Below are 17,448 nucleotides of genomic sequence, written 5' to 3'. Positions count from 1 at the left end.
ATAACTTTATAGATTAATTAAAAAGAACCAATGCAATCTACTTGCAATAAAAAACAAAAAACAATGCCATCTAGTAGTTGCTTCGTCTTCATAAACGCAAATATACACTTAGATCAAAACAATAAAAAATATAAATCAATCTCTGAGCCAAAAAGATCACAGAATGAGTCCCTTGACAGCTGGTCCAAATGGTTTGACTTAGCTCATACAAGTGTTGCCCGTCTTTATTCAATATGAACATAATAAAAAAATAAATGGCTGTGGCACCCTGAAAATACATAGCAAAATAATCCCCTTTATATGTAGTCATCCTCCTCTCTCGGGGGGTGTGTGTGTGTGTGTGTGTGTGTGTGTGTGTGTGTGTGTGTGTGTGTGTGTGTGTGTGTGTGTGTGTGTGTGTGAGAGAGTCACCTCCTCTCTGGAAATGTTTGCTCTTACTGGGGACAGGAAGTCTTGCTAGTGTTTGAGCAGAGTGAGACCGTAAAAGGGCTGGAAGTCAGACAGAGGGGAAGGGCATTGGCCGGAGAACACAACGGAGACCGACTCATTTCAGATCAGCAAAATAAGAGAAAATACCATAATAAAACAATTCAAAGCAAAAAACAAGTACTGATATCCAGATGAAAAGGATTGGGGATAGAGTCCTGACGCCTCGACAATTGGTAGGAGAATAACAAAAAGGCATGAGTGAAACGTTATGTACACTTAAATAAACACAACGACAAATGATAATTCCGTTTCACAAAATGAGCACAACGGGGACTCTACACGTTTGACAGACACATTATGTACATGCACTTCATTATGCTGCCGCCCCCTGTTCCACCCAGGCTGCAAAGAGGACAGACAACTGGCTTTCATTTGGACAACACTCGCTCAATATCAAATACTGGATTAAAAAAAGGGGCAGAAGGGGGGGGAGAGGGCAATATATAATGTATCGTATACTGTATTGTTAAATTAGTTAGCGCTTATTCCCAAATTCACATGAGAGCCATTTGCAATGACAGCAGTGAGGGAGCCAGTTCAGAGAGAAACGCATGTGCACACAGTACACCACACCGATCAGTAAGCATGCACTTGGAAACACAGAGCCACACACAAGAGTGCCCTTGGCCCGCTCTCCAACAGTAGTACCCGTTCCCTTCATCAAAGGGCAAGAGAGTTAGAAAACAGTGACAGTGAGACCACTCACGGCCGACACTGCACGCGCTACAAGTCCACAGAACCCCACCAGACAGACCCCTTTGTCTGGACTGAGGAGCGTCCAAAAGACCAAGACCCAGCATTTCGATACGGCTTGTTTTGTACTTTGTCGTTCCACACCTATGAAGATAAAAGAGAATTGAGAACACTTCCGTCCAAAAACAATAAAATAACATGAGTCGTGTGCAGCGTGAGACTATGTCGAATGGCCCGGTCTCCCAGCATGATGATATAAAAAGGACAGAGATGCGAAGTCCAGCATTGAGAAGCGGTAGCCATCTTGGTTTTAAGACACTAGCAGCCGTGATGGAGCATGGCGCATGGAGCCACATCCCACGGGGCTATCCGGCGGAGGTGAATGAAGCCCTTGTGATGCAGACGTTTGACAAACGAGGACGGAACAGCAATGCATGATGGTCCCTCAGCGGAGTATCATCAGAGTTCAGGTCCGCTCCTTTGGCCGAGCTCGGTGCAGGGGAACTTAAAAAGGAATTACAATACAATTTTACAATTTTTAAAGCCAAAAAAGGAAAAAATACCAGCGGCCCTCCCAAGACACTTGGTTTCTCTGAACTTTAGGGAGGTTCAAAAATATATATTTCATATTGGCAACTCAGTGATTGTCCCAAACCTCTCAGTCGATCACAGCACAGATCCTTGAGTACAAACATATTAAATAATAATACAAACAAGGGTATGAGGAAAATGGTATGAAATCAAAATAAGGACAGCTGGCCAGTACAGGGAGCTTGAGTCACTGTCTGTAATAGCCACCTGGAGGAGGGAGACAAGGACATCAATCAGCAAAAATCACACAGATAACTAAATCTATCCAGCCAACCATACACGCCAACCCACATCTTTGTCCAACCAGGGGAGGTCCATCCAACCCAGGACCCGTCGGTCCTAAGCATTGGTAACATTATAGCATAAAACATATTAATCTCCATTTCTCTTCATAACCCTATTACCCTTTTCATTCTTCAAACATATCATTGATCAAATTAGACAGACAAGATATGTCTTCATTGTACATACACATACCTATACTATTTTTGTATTCATGAGATAAAAAACGATGGAAAGCCACTGAAACCTTCATATCGACACAATAAGTAAGTTAGTGCAGTCTCACATAGCGCCTTTCTAGAACCAAAGTGCTTGGCGGTGAGAACTTGCCTTTGTAGGCCGCCTCTGGCCTGGTGTGGGCCCGGGGGGGGAAGGGGTTGTCAGAGTAGCCGTAGGGGGGTCCCGGGTTCACGTTTTCGTAGTTTGGGGTGCGGGGTTGAGGGGGTCTGAGCGGACCAGAGAGAGAGCAAGAAAGGAAGAATGGGAGATTAACAAACGAAAAGGGAAGCAATGATGGTATCATGTTCTTGGATGTCATTAGGTCCTGTATTTCAGTGGGACCGAGCACTACTAAAGGCTTAGTTATGGTTCCATGTTGACGCAACGCAGGGGGTTTACGGACCTATTACGTCCTTGCGGACCCTTGTTGCATCCACCGCAAGGGCCTGACGTTTGCCTCCCAAAAATGGTGCCCTTCCGTCGAAGCAGCACAGCAGAAAAGGCAGTGATTGAACCATAACTGAGATTGAACCATAACTGAGCCTTTAGCGCTGAGACAACGATGCGGGTACCTGGTGGGCTTGTTGTGGTTCCTCTGCCTCTGGTGCTCCAACTCTTCCCGTGTTCTGGGCCCTCCGTGGTCGTCGCGGGACCGGCCCGCGTCCCGCGGACGGACCACGTCCTCGGCGTGAGGCTGGGGGGAAACCGCAGAGGAAACTTGAGTGGAATCGGCGGCTCTCATTTCCAGAGACACCAAGCCCCGATCACGAAAACCCCCCGAAAATGGAAAAGCACAAGACAAAGCCAAAACAAAAGACACTGAGGAGCTGGAGGAGGGGGCGACTCACCCTGAGGCCCGCCTCCTGTCTCTTCTTGTCCTGCGCCATCCTGTCCATCATCATCCTCTCCTTCTCCTTCTCCCGCTCCTTCTCCTTCTCCCGCTCCTTAATTTTCTTGTACTCCTTCTTCTCCTGCTCCACCAGAAGCCGAGCGATTTCCTGCCGCAGCAAATCCAAACGAGTTGAACAGAAAGAACATATGATGAAACTCATGGGTCTGCACCAATGGGGCATCCAAATGCTCAACAGAAGTGACAGAAAATGTTGTGGAAATTAGTCATATTGTTATTGGCTGACGACAGGATATGAAAGACACAGTGCGTTGGTGGGGGAAAGCATTGTGAGCCAAGAGCGAGAGTTTCCAGAGAACTGTCCACACACCTCATCCTGAGCGACTTGGGCAGCATGCTTGTCTTTATTGCTCGCCTGAAGAGAGAAAAAAGAAAAGAGAGAGTGAAAAACAAAGTCAGACTTTCCATCGAGAAGTAGAACACACGTATTCTGGCACCGGCGGGCTGAGCTTGAGCCCTTTCGAACAGACTTCCTCAACCGCTCTTTAGACTAAAGGAAACAGCTCAGCAGCGCTGCAATGCTCTTCAATCCACAAGGGAATACAGGAATCAAAACTACAATGGATGTTGAAGACAACAATTATTACAATAACTACGACAAAGTGGGGTGGCTACATATTTACAAAACTATTTTTGCTTCAGTGGAACTGAAAAGAAACAAACTATCTAGCCGACGTTACCGCCTATGCTTTGTAAGCGTATAACGTACGTGCTGGTCAACCCCTGTCTTCCTTCTGAATGACTGTCCCCCCCAGCCCTCACCAAGATCTCCTCCTCCTGCAGCCTCCGGGCCACCTCCATGTCGATGACCTCCTGGTCGCGGAGGTCCAGGCGCTTCAGACCCTGGGTGGCGTCGCTCAGGCCGTACTCTTGGCCCGCGATGATGGTGCCGCCGGCGCGATGCACGATGCGACCTGCGGGGGGCAGCAGATCACACAGGTTACGACCCGGGGGAGCGCTGGTTCATCTGCCCTAAACAAACAGAATCAATCATCAGGATTTTATTATGGATCTTTTTTTCTCATTGGTGGCTAGGATGGCCTTGGGAGATGCCTGCATTTGATTCATTATCGGACATGATTTGTGTAGTCATTTTGCTTATTTGTTGCAAGTAGTCCAGTGATTGAGACCGATCAATTAAACCCGCAGTAAAATCACCAGATCCATTCAAGCAACTGAAAAGAATTAAATGATGATCATGATCACAATGAATAATCCAAACAACACAAATAAAATAAAATTGAGAACACAAAAGAGTCAAAGCCAATTGAGCAGCAGAGCAAGAAGGAGACAAATGCATCTTGATTAGTTGTTGTGAAGGTGGGCAGGAATCGAACCCTCCACCGGAAGCTCCATAGCCCAGCAAGAGAAGAACACACCACACACACCACACACCGGCGGCCGCGCCCCCTGCCGAGTCCAGAGGAGCTGGTTGGGGGGAGCTCCGGGCTGTACCTGGTTCTCCGGGAGGCTGCGTGTGACAGCGTTCCCTGCTCGAGGGACCCTCCCTGCTCGAAGGCCCCTCGCCGCTCCAGTGCTCCTCAAACACTGTGTCAGGGTCCGAGGGCACGCGCTGCCGGCCCCCGGCTCTCCTGCCCCGCCGATCCCCCCCATCATCATCATCATCACCACCAAGACCCCCTCCCTCCTCCTCATCGCCCCATGACGTCCTGTCCTTCCTCAGGATCCCCTCCTCCTCTAGAGCCCGCTCCCGGCTCTGTGTTCTAGCCCGCCGCCCGTCCGTGTCTCTCGGTCTGTCCTGCTCCCTGTGGTGGTCCCCGCCGGGTCCCCGGTCCCTGGGTCTCTCCGGGACTCTTTCCCGCTCGGGGCCCCGCCGGGGGTCTCTCTCCCTTTCCCTGTCCCTCACTCTCTCCCTCTCCCTGTTCCTCGGTCTCTCGTGGTCTCTCTCCCGGTCCCGGTCCCAGCTCCGGTCGAGGTCGATGGGGGCGGGCCTGGGCGGCCTCTCCTTCCTCCGCACCACCCTCTCCGCCTCCTCCCCGCCCCCGGGCCCCTGGTGGCCCCCTGGCGGCCCGTCCCCGCGGCGGCCTCTAGGGGGCAGCGAGTGCTCGGGGTAGGTCTGCTTGGGGTTTCGGGAGCGGCTGTGGGGGCACGCGGGGTCCTCGCGGAAACGCTCCTCCCGGGGGCGGCCCGAGGCGGGGGGCTCGTCGCAGCGGCCCGGGGAGCGACTGTGGGACCTGGGGCCGGGACGGCTCTTTTTGTCTGGGTGCCCTAAGTGCCGGTGAGCAAGGCGCGGGCCGTGGCCCGACGGCGGAGAGGGGGCGATGTTAAGGGATTGAGGAGGACGACGATGATGATGATGATGATGATGATGATGATGATGATGATGATGATGATGATGATGATGATGAAGAGGATAGATGGGATGATGACCCATGATGCATCGGTGGATGAGAGCGGGGAGAGACGGGAACAACACACAGGAGACATAGATGAGCCAGGCCCGAACGGGTGAGTATGAGGAATGGGTTAGTCACAGCACCGGGATGAGGGGTACACCAAGCAGCTGATGGAGAGAGCATCAGCTGAGTTTGCCTCACACCAGAGATGTGATGAACACCCTGTTATTAGACGGGGCGCAAAGTAAACAAAGTACTTGGGTGTGGTAATGGGAGACAGCGCTGAGTTGTTGATGTGACTAGCTACAGATAAGAGAGCCAAGGCAGGGACAGTGATGAGAAGAATGAGCTTTCTACATATAAATTGTGCAACCTTTCCGGGTGTCTGGGAAATAATTTGCATGGAAATGCATTTAAAAATCAATATTAAATGACAAACACAATAAGGACAAACAAGATGGACAGAGTCTGATTTAAGATGATCCTGTGCTGCTCTTGGTTCTTTGCGTGTCAACAACAGAGGGGAGACCAGCCTGCAGGGAGTGAAACAGTCGCTCAGAACACTCCACAGTCGCGTCAACCAAAAGGAATGCCAGTTATCCACAGGCACAAAGCATCCAAACCGAGAAGCCGTGACAATGCTGAACCAGACACAACCCTGTCGTAATTTATACTTTTGAAAATGGCAAGTAGGTAAACAATGGGACGGGTGAAACCCTTTCCCATTGGCCAACTAGCCAACAGGTAGCAACCTGAGCCCGACAGCCCCATAAACCCCTCCCACTGGGACTTTGGTCACAAGAGGTCCGGTTTTGAACACACGGAAACGAGCGGCCTCCATCCGTCCCCAACGTCTTCTGTGTTTAAACCCCCTGTTTACGCCCGCTCTGGCGCTCTGTTTGTCTCCAGTGAGCGCCGGCTGCGGCACCATGCTGCTCAGTATGCCATTGATCTGTTGGATTGAGACAAACACGTCGGCCAGCTACCCCGCCATTTCCTAGCCAAACAAACGGCCCGGAGGTAATGCCGGGTAAGATAAAAGAGGGGGGACAGGGGAGGGGGGGTTAAATGCGCAGGACGCGTTTGGAGCATAAATAGGACATGAAAGGACAGCTAAACATGCAGCCCCCTTTGCGATTACCCCTGTCCATTTATAGATACACAAGGGGGGTTGGGATCGCATTGACGTGAAATTGTTACCAGAGAGCAAAAAGAGCCCAATTCTTTACATTTGCCTATTCAGTCTGACAAGCAGACGTGACTAAAAAGAAAAATATATATCTAAAGATCGAAAAAAGCTTCCAAAGATATTTGCATTTCTAGTTAATGTGGTTAATGTAAAGGACAAAAAAACAAATCGATTATTTAAACATGAATGTTGTAATTTCCTGTTTCATTTCAGCACTACCAATGACACAGAGGTCGGAATGCTCAACCTGAAAACCTGCTGGGGACACCCCGGCATTCGTTGGCCACATGGAGCCTTGACTGCCTCCCACTATGTACACATCACCATGTCCGACTGCCACTACTGTAAACATTCCCAGACAAACGGACAGAAGGGGGAAGGGGAATAGAGTGGGACTGATATTTGACTCTGTGGGAAAGTGATTTGATCGCTAGATAGTTGTACAACCACGAACAGGAAGTGTGAACCAAGGCCGAGGAAAAAGTTGCACCCGGACAATAGCATCTAGGATTCCAACCACTTGTGAATCATTTGGGCAGGATAGGACAGATATCTAACTTGAAACGTCGTTATACCCAAACCAAGCTTACGGATGGAGTTCCAAACCATGCCTTTCGTGTGTGTGTGTGTGTGTGTGTGTGTGTGTGTGTGTGTGTGTGTGTGTGTGTGTGTGTGTGTGTGTGTGTGTGTGTGTGTGTGTGTGTGTGTGTGTGTGTGTGTGTGTGTGTGTGTGTGTTTGGTCCCCTCTACAGTGCTCTTGTTGTGGACAAAGCACCACGGTTTCTACAGTACAGATAATACCAAATGTGTTTCCTCTGCCTCTCATTTGAAGAAGTGAAAGTCGGGGCTGTATCTAAGCTGGTATGCCTACAGGACCAGACCCGTCATGTGCTCTAAAGTCGGTTCTGCAGCTGCTGCCAGCTGGACAGGAAAGGGCACGACGTTCTCGAGACACGCGAGGCTAACACACAATCAAACACACAATCACACACTTCCTCTGAGCTTTCGGGTGTTGACAAGCGGCCGACTACACAAGCGGCCATATGCATGGTTATGTCGGGCCAACACGAGACCAACAGCAAACGGAGAAAGTTAGTTGCAGGAGCCAACTCCAGCCGACTCAAACAGACACCAAAAGGAAGCGCTACAGTTGCTGGTTTCCATGACAGCCGGTGGTTCATGTGCATTGCATGACTCAGGCGACTGAGTCTTGCAGGGGGAACGGCAGAGAACAAACAGGGACTCTTGGCTCAAGCGATCTAGCATCTACCGGCTTGCCAGTATAACATGTGCCGTCATATTTAATAGTAAGGCTCAAGAGAAACCCCATGTCACCCACAGGTGACTGAATGTCACCTGGGGACACTGAGATATCAGCTGGATATATTTCCGGAGCCTAATAATATCCCTGTTACAATGTGTTCTTTTGTCCAGCCGCCTTAGAAGGCCAAGGGACGTAGACCAAGATGAGACACGACTGCTCTTGGTAAACCTTGTGCTCAGGATAGCACTCCTAAATCTTAGCTTCAGGTTGGCAACGCGTCACAGGCGCTGCGAAACGTTAAGACCCACACCCTTAAAACCATCACTTGTCACCCTGGAAGAGAATCTAATCCGCTTTCCATAGCCTCCACACACACACACACACACACACACACACTTCTCAATCATGGCCGCTCCTCCCACCTCCTTCATCCTCGAAGTACTCCTCCTCAAAGTTAGCCTCCAGCTTCTTCTGTCTCCTCCTCTCCTCCTTCATCTCCTTCTCCTGCATTTTACGAGCGATGGCCTGGAAATACACAAACAGACCAACATTGCAAGACTGGAAAATCCAGATTGTTACAACAAAGCAGTTTCTGTCGTGAATGTTCTCCTTTTGCACGTGAAGTGTGTGCGTTTGTTTGTGTCTTTGAATATGGGTCGGCAAGTGTGTTTTTGTCTGTGTGAGTGTCAAGGGCGGCATACCAGACTGCCACTTCTCCAATTAAGGAGGACACAAAGGAGGAGAATAATCAAACACCAAAGTACATTAGACCGGCTGACCTCCCCCACGGAAGTCAGTATCAGGGTGTGATAGACTAATACCCTTCTGCCTGGATGGGCAGTATTGTGTGAGTGTTTGTGAATGCGCAGTTGCGCATGTGTACATACCATGTCCTTTTCTTCCTGAAGTATCTGCTGCTCAGCCTGTCGGACGAGTTCCTCCTGAATCCCCTGTGCGATCTCATTATCTTGGCGTTCTCTAGGTGTGCGTGTTTGTTTATGTGTGTGTGCGATTGTAAGTGGATGCAGAAAAAAGAGGGAAAACCACACAATCATTAATAAGTTAAAGAAAAATGTTCATGTAGATTCACTTCATTATTTTAAGGTCGCAGTCCCTTCATTGACTCGACTTTATTCAAAATAAATTAGTCTGCGGAAAGCAGCACATGGATAGACTCTACAAAACTCTTTAATCACAAGTAGCGTACTTTCAATTTAAATTGAGCATCTACCATATTATTATTATCATTATAATGAAAGCTTCAGTTTAACCTAGGCAAAACTTCACTCACGGTTGCAGTCGTTTCTTTTTTCAAAAAATATTCAATAACAATTAGTCACTCTGGAGCCATCTTTATCCAGGTCAGGCTGTGGACACGGTGGATTAAACGCAGAACCTTTCTGCTTCCTGGGAGTCAAACACCCTAGCCACTACGCTACGCTAGGCTGCTTCTTCCTAGATCTGCTTTCACCTTTTCTCCAGAAACTCTGCAGGGTGAGCTGCATAACTGCTTGGACATGCATATCTGTGGACGGATCCTACAGACACAGGCAATGTGGTAACTGCATAGCTGTAGCATAGCATAACCTTGTCAACACACCACAAAGTCCACATCGCAGTCACAAAGGGTCATGTTGGTCAAGTTTGGACTGCTTCTAAATTTCTAGGGTTGCATGTTTTATAGAACATGAATACCACCGCAAGATAACATTGGGGATTAGCAATGGAACGGTTCAAGTAGAAAGTATGAACAGTATGATTTGCTAGTCACGGTTCGGGACATGCATGTATTGTTCGGGTTCGAAAAAGGGTTTTGCACTGTAATGACGGTAGCCATTGAAAGTGTGATGTGTCAGTCTCGGATGATGTCTGATTGCTATCCAGGCAGCGCTCAAGGCTAACATCCTCATTTGATGGTACTGTAACAAATTTGGTTGCAACCTATTTTTCACTGCAGTATTGCATGTCCTTTGTCACATACTATCCATTTTTGTACATTCATTTTAAAAGCTTTAAACACATTTTAATATGTTTTCGCTTTCCTTACGAACCAACTATTCGCACTCCTCCTCCTAGATCTACATATATAATATAATACCAGGCTGCTAAGGTAATAAACTCTAATTACTATATTTTTAAATATTGATCTATACCTATTTTGTGAACCATTCCACCATATTGTGGATAGAACCCAGAACTCTTCGGGAAGAGAGCCAAAACAGTATTACCACTATATTAGACTCCAAACACATAATGCTATCATTGTTTCTATGTCGGTGTGGGCGTTTGGGGCTAGAAAAAGCAGAACAGGTGACATCACAAGCTCCCAGCATGCCCAGTGCGTACTGTCCACCATGATGGAAGAGCATCTGTTCTCATCCCTGGGAGTGCTGGCTTACGTGTGTGTGTGTGTGTGTGTGTGTGTGTGTGTGTGTGTGTGTGTGTGTGTGTGTGGACTACTGTCACATAACTAATTAGTCACAGCCACATATTTAACAAAACATGGGGCGCAGAGAGGACTGTTGTTTCCAAACGGTCCCTATATCGTCTTTCATAGCAGGTGCTGTCGAGTCCCAGGGAGACCCGAATAGTGGAATGTACAGCTCAGCAATCGCACACATCATACTGACTGTCAGCTCATATAACTGGTATATCTGTTATGTTGGGGAAGGCTTGGAGACAAAGTTGTTCACCCCGCTGCGTGCGAGAGGGAAAGGGAGGCAGGGACTCACAGGTCCCGGAACTGTCTCTTGCTCTGGGCCTTGGCCCTCATGTCCTCCTCCTCCTGCAGCAGCTTGGCAACCTTCAGGTCGTGCTGAGCCAGGCGACTCTTGTGGACGTTGGACGCCAGGTGGCTCTCGACTGCGGACACAAACGCACCGGCGTTAAAACACCACTGCAACAAATACCTAAATGGTTAAAAATGATAGTGACTCAATCACGCAGGTTCGACAGAGGCTCGCAACGCCTCCATGGCTCCGTGTACACAAACATCCCCGGATAAGCTCATGCAAAAACAAGAGTTACGCCGACACACTCAACGCTTGTTTATTCACGCCCCTGAATGGAGCACTTGTTCAGGGGTCTGGGTTCAGCTTTTGGAGGAGAGAAGGGAATAACAACGCTTGCTCGCACACCCTTCATCCCGCTGCAGTCAAAACAACAACAACACCGAACCTGGCGTGAGTCACTCCAGAAACGGATGGGCCCGGCGAACAGGAGCTCCAAGGCTGTGTGACGGAACGTGCCAAGCCCCTGAGGGATGATAAATCCTGGCTTGATGACGCACACCGCAACCTGGCTCTTGGTATGCATGGAAGCTGGAGCATCACTCACTCGGCAGCATCCACTCCACCTGCCTATCGATCCACTCTCTGGGAGGGGGGGGGAAAGCTTACTTCCCACAATTTACCCAACGGAGGAACCATTAAGACCCCGTGCGGTGACTGGACGGATGGAAACAGGAAGCAGTGAGATACGGCAGTGGCTATATTTAGCGTCTCCCCAATAGGTTGTCATTGATTTTTTCCCTTCATTTTTTTTTGTGTCTGCGATGTTGATCAATCAATAGTAAATGATGCCTTCCAAAGAAGAAAAAAATAAAAGAATAAAAAGATGACGGTGATGGTGACGTCAAGACGAAACGCAGACTATCATTTATCCAACCATTTATCCAACCATTCCCCCCCCCCCCCCCCCCCCCCCAAAACAGAAGGGCCTCTTGGCGCTCAGAAATGGAAGATAAAATGATATCATGACATCTTTTTTCACTGGAGACCTTGAAGAGGATTGGTACTATCCTGATATGGTTGACTCCAGCTATAGAGACAACAAACATTGGGCAAGCACAAAAGCATTGCTTTTGGTGACCTTGCTCAACAGTGGTGGCAGCCTGCTCCCACTGACATCAGGACAGCAGAAACCCTATCCATTTCCCCCCGCAGGATGAAACTTCATCTGTTCTGACTGCAACTTGGCAGTCGGAACAGATTACAAAATAAAAAATATATTAACTAAATAAACATTATATTTCTTGTTTCTTAAATGCATCACTTGAAGCAGTTAGCCTTTTTGATGAATGGTTTGTATTCTCTCCCTCTTAGGGTTGCATCAACGGTTGAATGCACATATTATAAGTCGCTTTGGACAAAAGCGTCTGCTAAATTAATCAACTATACAAATAAATGTAGAGTCAATAGTCCAGACGTGGTTGAAATCTCTGTTTTTTTCCATCTTGTATGGCAGGAGAGGAGAAGAGCAAGCCGTTTGAGTCACTCCACCCCCTTGCCCCTACTCAAGGTCAGTGGCCAACCAAGCCGATCCAACACTCAAGCTGGATCAGTAAGTAACGCATCAGTGGGGGGTGTTATTAACATGCCATGGATCACTATGGCAGCAATCGACCCATTAAAAAGGCTTAAGGACAAACACAAGGCAAAACACTCTGCTCTGCACACTGGCCTTGGGCACATGGGATCCATCCATAGAGGAAGACTAAACATCCACACACATCCCCAAAACATCCCCCCAAACAAGAGAAGTTAGGACAAAATCAGGGCCTATTCTTGGGATGTGTGGTGGCTCATCATTTCCCCACACATTCCACAATCAGTCGGCCAATTCTGATGCTTCAGACCAAAACATCCATGATACAGACTGATCATGTCAAGCCTTGAGGTTGGGCACATTAACCACACTGTTGACTTGTTGAATAGTCCCATTTTCATGTATCTGATCTCAAAAGGTCTCTGGACAGTGTCTGAGACACGTTTTAAATGCAAAGATAAGCTTATCTCAGCAGATAGTGATCAACTCAAGCAAACAGTGATCTCTCAGGGTAGTCCGTTGGTGATGTAAAGATGACTTGTTGACCTCATGACGTTGCCTCACCTCTGGCGAGCATTGAGCTCCATCCTTCCAAGGCACCCGTGATCTACAGCTATGACAGACATGCGATAATGTGATCTAGAACCCTGTGGCTCAGTCGTACTATCCAACCAACCCATCCCGCTCTCCTTCTTGTCATTCGTGGTTTCCTAAGGTATTTCCAAATGCATTCACTCAATGTCTGCTTTCACAACTCTGGGCTTTCACACTTTTTTTCCCCCCAAAAGACGACTATTTTTCTGGCTAACATGTTAACAATTCCCTTTAATTCCTGCAAGCAAGCAAGTTAGATGTGCAATAGAATGGTAAAAGCTAAAGAGTTAAAGAGTAGCTTGTCCAAATCGAATGGGATAGAAGGAAATACATCGGTATCATTACGGGTCCACGTTTTGCGTTAAAGCATCTTGAAGTAGGGAAATGCAAATCTTCCGCCTAGTCTGCACTGCATATTTTGGGCCGCTGACGAGATGCTTTGAGTATGCTTAAAGTATACTACTCTATGAAAGGCACAAAAAAGGTAGATGTCAGTCAGTGGAAGTGTCTGCTCCCTATTTAGGAATAGGGGAATGAGAAGGGTATTCGAGTTAATCCCTGAGCAGTGTTATGGATTACCAGTGGTATTAAACAGATGAGAATTGAAAACAGTAAAGCAACTTACTCTCTTGCTCCTGGAGGTTGTGGGCCAGGCAATGGTCTTCCAGCACTGCAAAGTCACGACACACTGTTGAGAGAGCGAGAGGCGCCCAGTTATTCCAGAATCATTGTGTGTCCAGTGTTCTTCAGTGAATAAAACTAAATAAAACATAAACATAAAACAAAGAGGATTCTAAAATCGTCCCAGGATGTGTAAAGGGGGGGGGGGGGGGGGGGGGGGTTCTCTACATCTCTCCTCTCAATGTGGGTATGAGCCTCTGGAGGAGTTGACATGCCTACCAAACTATTCTTCACAATAAAATTATTTTCTCTTGTTGAAGAAGTATCAGTATAATGCTGGTGTTCAGACCGTTTCTTCGTTACAGCGTAGCATGCCAATCTACTATGCAAGTTTTATTTGTGTTCTTTGCATACTGAAAACAATATGAGAAGCTCAGCCACCGGAAGATCGCGGATAAAAATGTCTCGGTGGCTGAACGTTTCCACCTTGCATAACACGACGATGAAGTTGACTGCATCTCTTTCGGTCTTTCGCAGAGCGAGTCTTAAAACCTATGAATGCATTCATGGTGAAATGACTTAAGAAAAAAAACTTAAAGACAATAGATTAAACTGCAACATAGAAGTCCCAGACACCATGACATATCTTCTACTGCAACAGCTTTCAGATTGGAATACCAAAATTTAGAACCCCCAACGCACGCACACACACACACACACACACACACCTTCTATTACAGTGATTAATTTATCCATATTCCTGATTATTAACCAAAAAAGGAGGGCCACTGCACAGTAGATAGTGGACCCAACACGGGTCCACTATCTACTGAGCTTTAGCTCAGTAGCAGGCTGAGCTTTAGTTCCATTGAGTATAGGAAGGGTCTCTCCATCTATGCAAAATCGAAGGAGAAGGAAGATAAGCTTGTCCGTAGAACGTGTGGCAGGCACGGCAGGACTGAACGTGTTAGGTGAGTGGGTCATGACTTGAATCGACAGATGCATGGGTAAGAGGAGGGGGCAGACCCCAACAGACAACTTACATGGGATTTGATTAGCATTCTCCATGTTTCAACCATATGCCTAATCTCTTTAGCCGACAAAACAAATGCTCTGGCATGATTAATACTATTGTGTACGCATGACTTAGTAATCCGAAGACAGTTTGTCCTTCAACCACATTTATACGTAATACTAAATAGCTGGTTGAACTTTTTGTATACGGACATACTTGTTTGAACAATCTGATCATTTGCATTCACTTCTATATCCAACCCAAACAACAATAAAATATGACACCCTAGATGTACATTATATAAAATTATGTCTAGGTATCGTTGACTATATTACAGAGAATACGGTATCCGTCCGATCAAAATACTACAGATATCACAGCTGTTGTAAACAATCACGCTAGCCTCAGGTATCATAAAATTAAATGTGAAAGAAAACAGGGCACTAAACCGTGCTTTCTTCAATCAGTTCCAACGCAAAGCAGGGCTTATTGTCCCATGGTCGTCCAATGATTATGAACATTATCATAATATTTAACGAAACCCCGTCTTTCACACATCGCTAACATAGCCCACTGAGCTACCTCCATTACAATGCAGCAGGTGTCATCATTATGTCGACTATCAAATCAAACACGACGAGCTAACATAACTAGTACGGATGAAACCTTCCCATTTCACAGGCTAGTTGTACCAATCCCACACCGGGCGGCAAAGACAGGTTACAGATACCAAACACCTGCCTCGTCCGCGGTGTTACCTTTATAATGTGCGTTTTTTGGCTAACGTTAGCCAGCCACACCACCGTGTATACCAACACTAAGCGCATGTTCGTGGAGTGATATTAATCTAACGAGCGGGTATTACCATCTTTTACTGGAGGCAGTTTTTTCTGGTCGATGCTAAATTCAGCCATGTTGTCAGCAATGTGTCAAAAGGGTTTACGCTGAATGACACTTCCGCGTTCTTCCGAAGGTTAACAACACCGGCGGCCCCTGATTGATTGTCCGGCGGCCTCTGCTCGTACACACGGTGAAGAATGACGAGGAGCCGGACAGCCACCCGTTATGGAGGTTCGATAACTAACGCGTGTCACGTCGCTGGTACTAGTTAGCAATGCTGCTTCATTACTATAGCTAGCAGATCAGGGTATTCTGCGAGCATCCCTCCCACCGATGACCCTCCCCTCTTCGTTGTCTCAGAAAATGCAGCTGGCTGCAGCTGCGGCTTGTGGCAGCACGACTAGGTCCCCACCGTGTGCACCTACCTAGGTCATTGCAAAGGGTTTGCAGAAGCCTCTTTCTAGTATGGATGATTTTACTGTAATGGAAAGATATTAGCTCTGCAATTGTGTGTGTTTATTTTGCGTGATTAATTTTTTTTGCGCACGTTAACACAATACATCGACGCGCACACAAATTAACATTCTTATGTAATGGCCCCCTCTAGTGAAACGTTTGTAGAATTGCAGACTTCGATGAAAGATTAATGATACTGCATATTTACAAAAAATAAATGTATGCCTCTCTTTGTTGAACGTATTGGCAAAATCAGCAATGCTGCTTGAACATCGATAGTGTCCTAAAGTAGGAGGGGGGTGAATAATAATAATTATATTTTGTTATTTGTTTTCCTCCTCCATCAATTCTACAAGTTGTTCTTGAACAACATAAAAACATAAAAATATTTTTTTTATAAAATAATGTTGCTATAATATGTGGATACATGGTCTATATGTCGGTTGTGTGTACTCGATAAGCTGCAATTATTTACGAGGTCCTTGAAGTGGCTCACTTTTGGAAGTTGTATGCATTGTCAACTGGGAAGCTGTTTACAGTGTGGTCTATAAAGAATCAATGGCTGATGCTTTTCCATTCTTTCTTTTTGGCTTTTCCAAGTATTTCAAAGCTGTGGACCCGCGCCAACTTGAATGAGAGCCAGGCTCATTCATTAGCGGTGTGAGATCGGATCTCTAAGATTTATATAGGGATGTTTGCAAGGTATAAGTTTGGTACTGCTACGAGTCAAAGAATAAAGATTTCATCAGTTCAAAAACAGTCCAAGAGCAAAGACTGCAGACCTAAATCCAGATATTGTGCACTCAAGAAACAACAAAATCAAATCATTTTCCAAGCACCTCTATTCTCCACAGATTCTCCACTTGCTATTTAAGGAACTAATTAATGTAAAAGAAAATGCTTGCAATGGCGAAGTGTATTGGATTGGGCCCCTTGTAAACAAGACTGTGATTGATGGGGTCTGCACTCTGTTTGATTTGTTCCTGTCAGGGTGATGTAGGTTACTGGCCTTGTCTACAGCGTCATGTCCTCATATTTCACCTGGACGCTGCACGGTCCACTCAAATTGGTTGCCTATTGACGGCACCAAATGGTGACTAGGTATTGATTTAGTATACCGGGGTGGGACTGGCCCCTCCTCTCGAGGGCTCCGAACCCTCCTCCACCCCACCTCAAGAATGCATAAATACATTTTGTGGCAACAGACTCGATAGATATTGGACCGCCAGCGTCTTTCTTCAATCAGAGTTCAGAGCGAAAGGTGTCACCTAGTTTGGACCATACACTGAGGCGCAATGGATAGAGTGTACTCTGCCAACTATTGCTTAGGAGTGCTGGGCATTCTGCTGCTGCAAGGGCTACTGTGTGTGGAGGGGAGGAGCATTCTCAACACTGGTGAGTGACCAGTCTTGGTGTTTTTAAAAAAAAAAAAGAATCTAAGAAAAATGATGATGTGATGCTGATTCCTCCTGGCCTGCGTGTGAAACATGGTCACCTGTTAAGCAACAGGTTAGGGAATACACCAAAAGCATCTGTTGTCTGTGTTCCTTTTATTTCACATTCATTCTTATGTGGTTCTTTTCTGCCATGTATTTTTTTTTG

At 46.8% G+C, this 17,448-nt stretch overlaps 1 protein-coding gene across 3 annotated transcripts; it reads right to left on the bottom strand.

Annotated features, from left to right (window-relative positions):
• Positions 1-327: 327 nt before the first annotated feature.
• ccdc50a (coiled-coil domain containing 50a) lies at positions 328-15,690 on the bottom strand. Of its 3 annotated transcripts, none has more exons than XM_079739621.1 (12): positions 15,416-15,690; positions 13,540-13,602; positions 10,727-10,856; positions 8,882-8,972; positions 8,417-8,519; positions 4,640-5,413; positions 3,947-4,098; positions 3,495-3,539; positions 3,123-3,272; positions 2,847-2,968; positions 2,386-2,501; positions 328-1,980 (listed from the first exon to the last, which is right to left on the bottom strand). In XM_079739621.1, exons 1-12 carry the CDS (start codon positions 15,462-15,464, stop codon positions 1,961-1,963), a joined length of 1,815 nt encoding a protein of 604 aa, XP_079595747.1. In that variant the 5' UTR covers positions 15,465-15,690; the 3' UTR covers positions 328-1,960. The 3 variants fall into 3 exon arrangements, with proteins under 3 accessions (XP_079595747.1, XP_079595745.1, XP_079595746.1); XM_079739619.1 differs by having other exon boundaries at positions 328-1,686; XM_079739620.1 differs by having other exon boundaries at positions 328-1,686; positions 4,640-5,404.
• Positions 15,691-17,448: the final 1,758 nt, after the last annotated feature.

This window comes from Pollachius pollachius (assembly GCF_949987615.1).
Source record: "Pollachius pollachius genome assembly, chromosome: 7".
NCBI classification, from domain to species: domain Eukaryota; kingdom Metazoa; phylum Chordata; class Actinopteri; order Gadiformes; family Gadidae; genus Pollachius; species Pollachius pollachius.
The sequence above is the reverse complement of the archived record's forward strand: the minus strand, read 5'-3'. Positions and strand labels throughout refer to the sequence as shown.

What these genes read in the sequence shown, in the direction of transcription:
- ccdc50a (XM_079739619.1), bottom strand. Translation starts at nt 15,464, where the DNA reads ATGGCTGAATTTAGCATCGACCAGAAAAAACTGCCTCCAGTAAAAGAT. An exon ending in GTACTTCGAGGATGAAGGAG is followed by an intron (nt 5,414 to 8,416) that starts GTGGGAGGAGCG and finishes ACCGGCACTTAG; the next exon opens with GGCACCCAGACAAAAAGAGC. An exon ending in AACCACAACAAGCCCACCAG is followed by an intron (nt 2,502 to 2,846) that starts GTACCCGCATCG and finishes TGGTCCGCTCAG; the next exon opens with ACCCCCTCAACCCCGCACCC.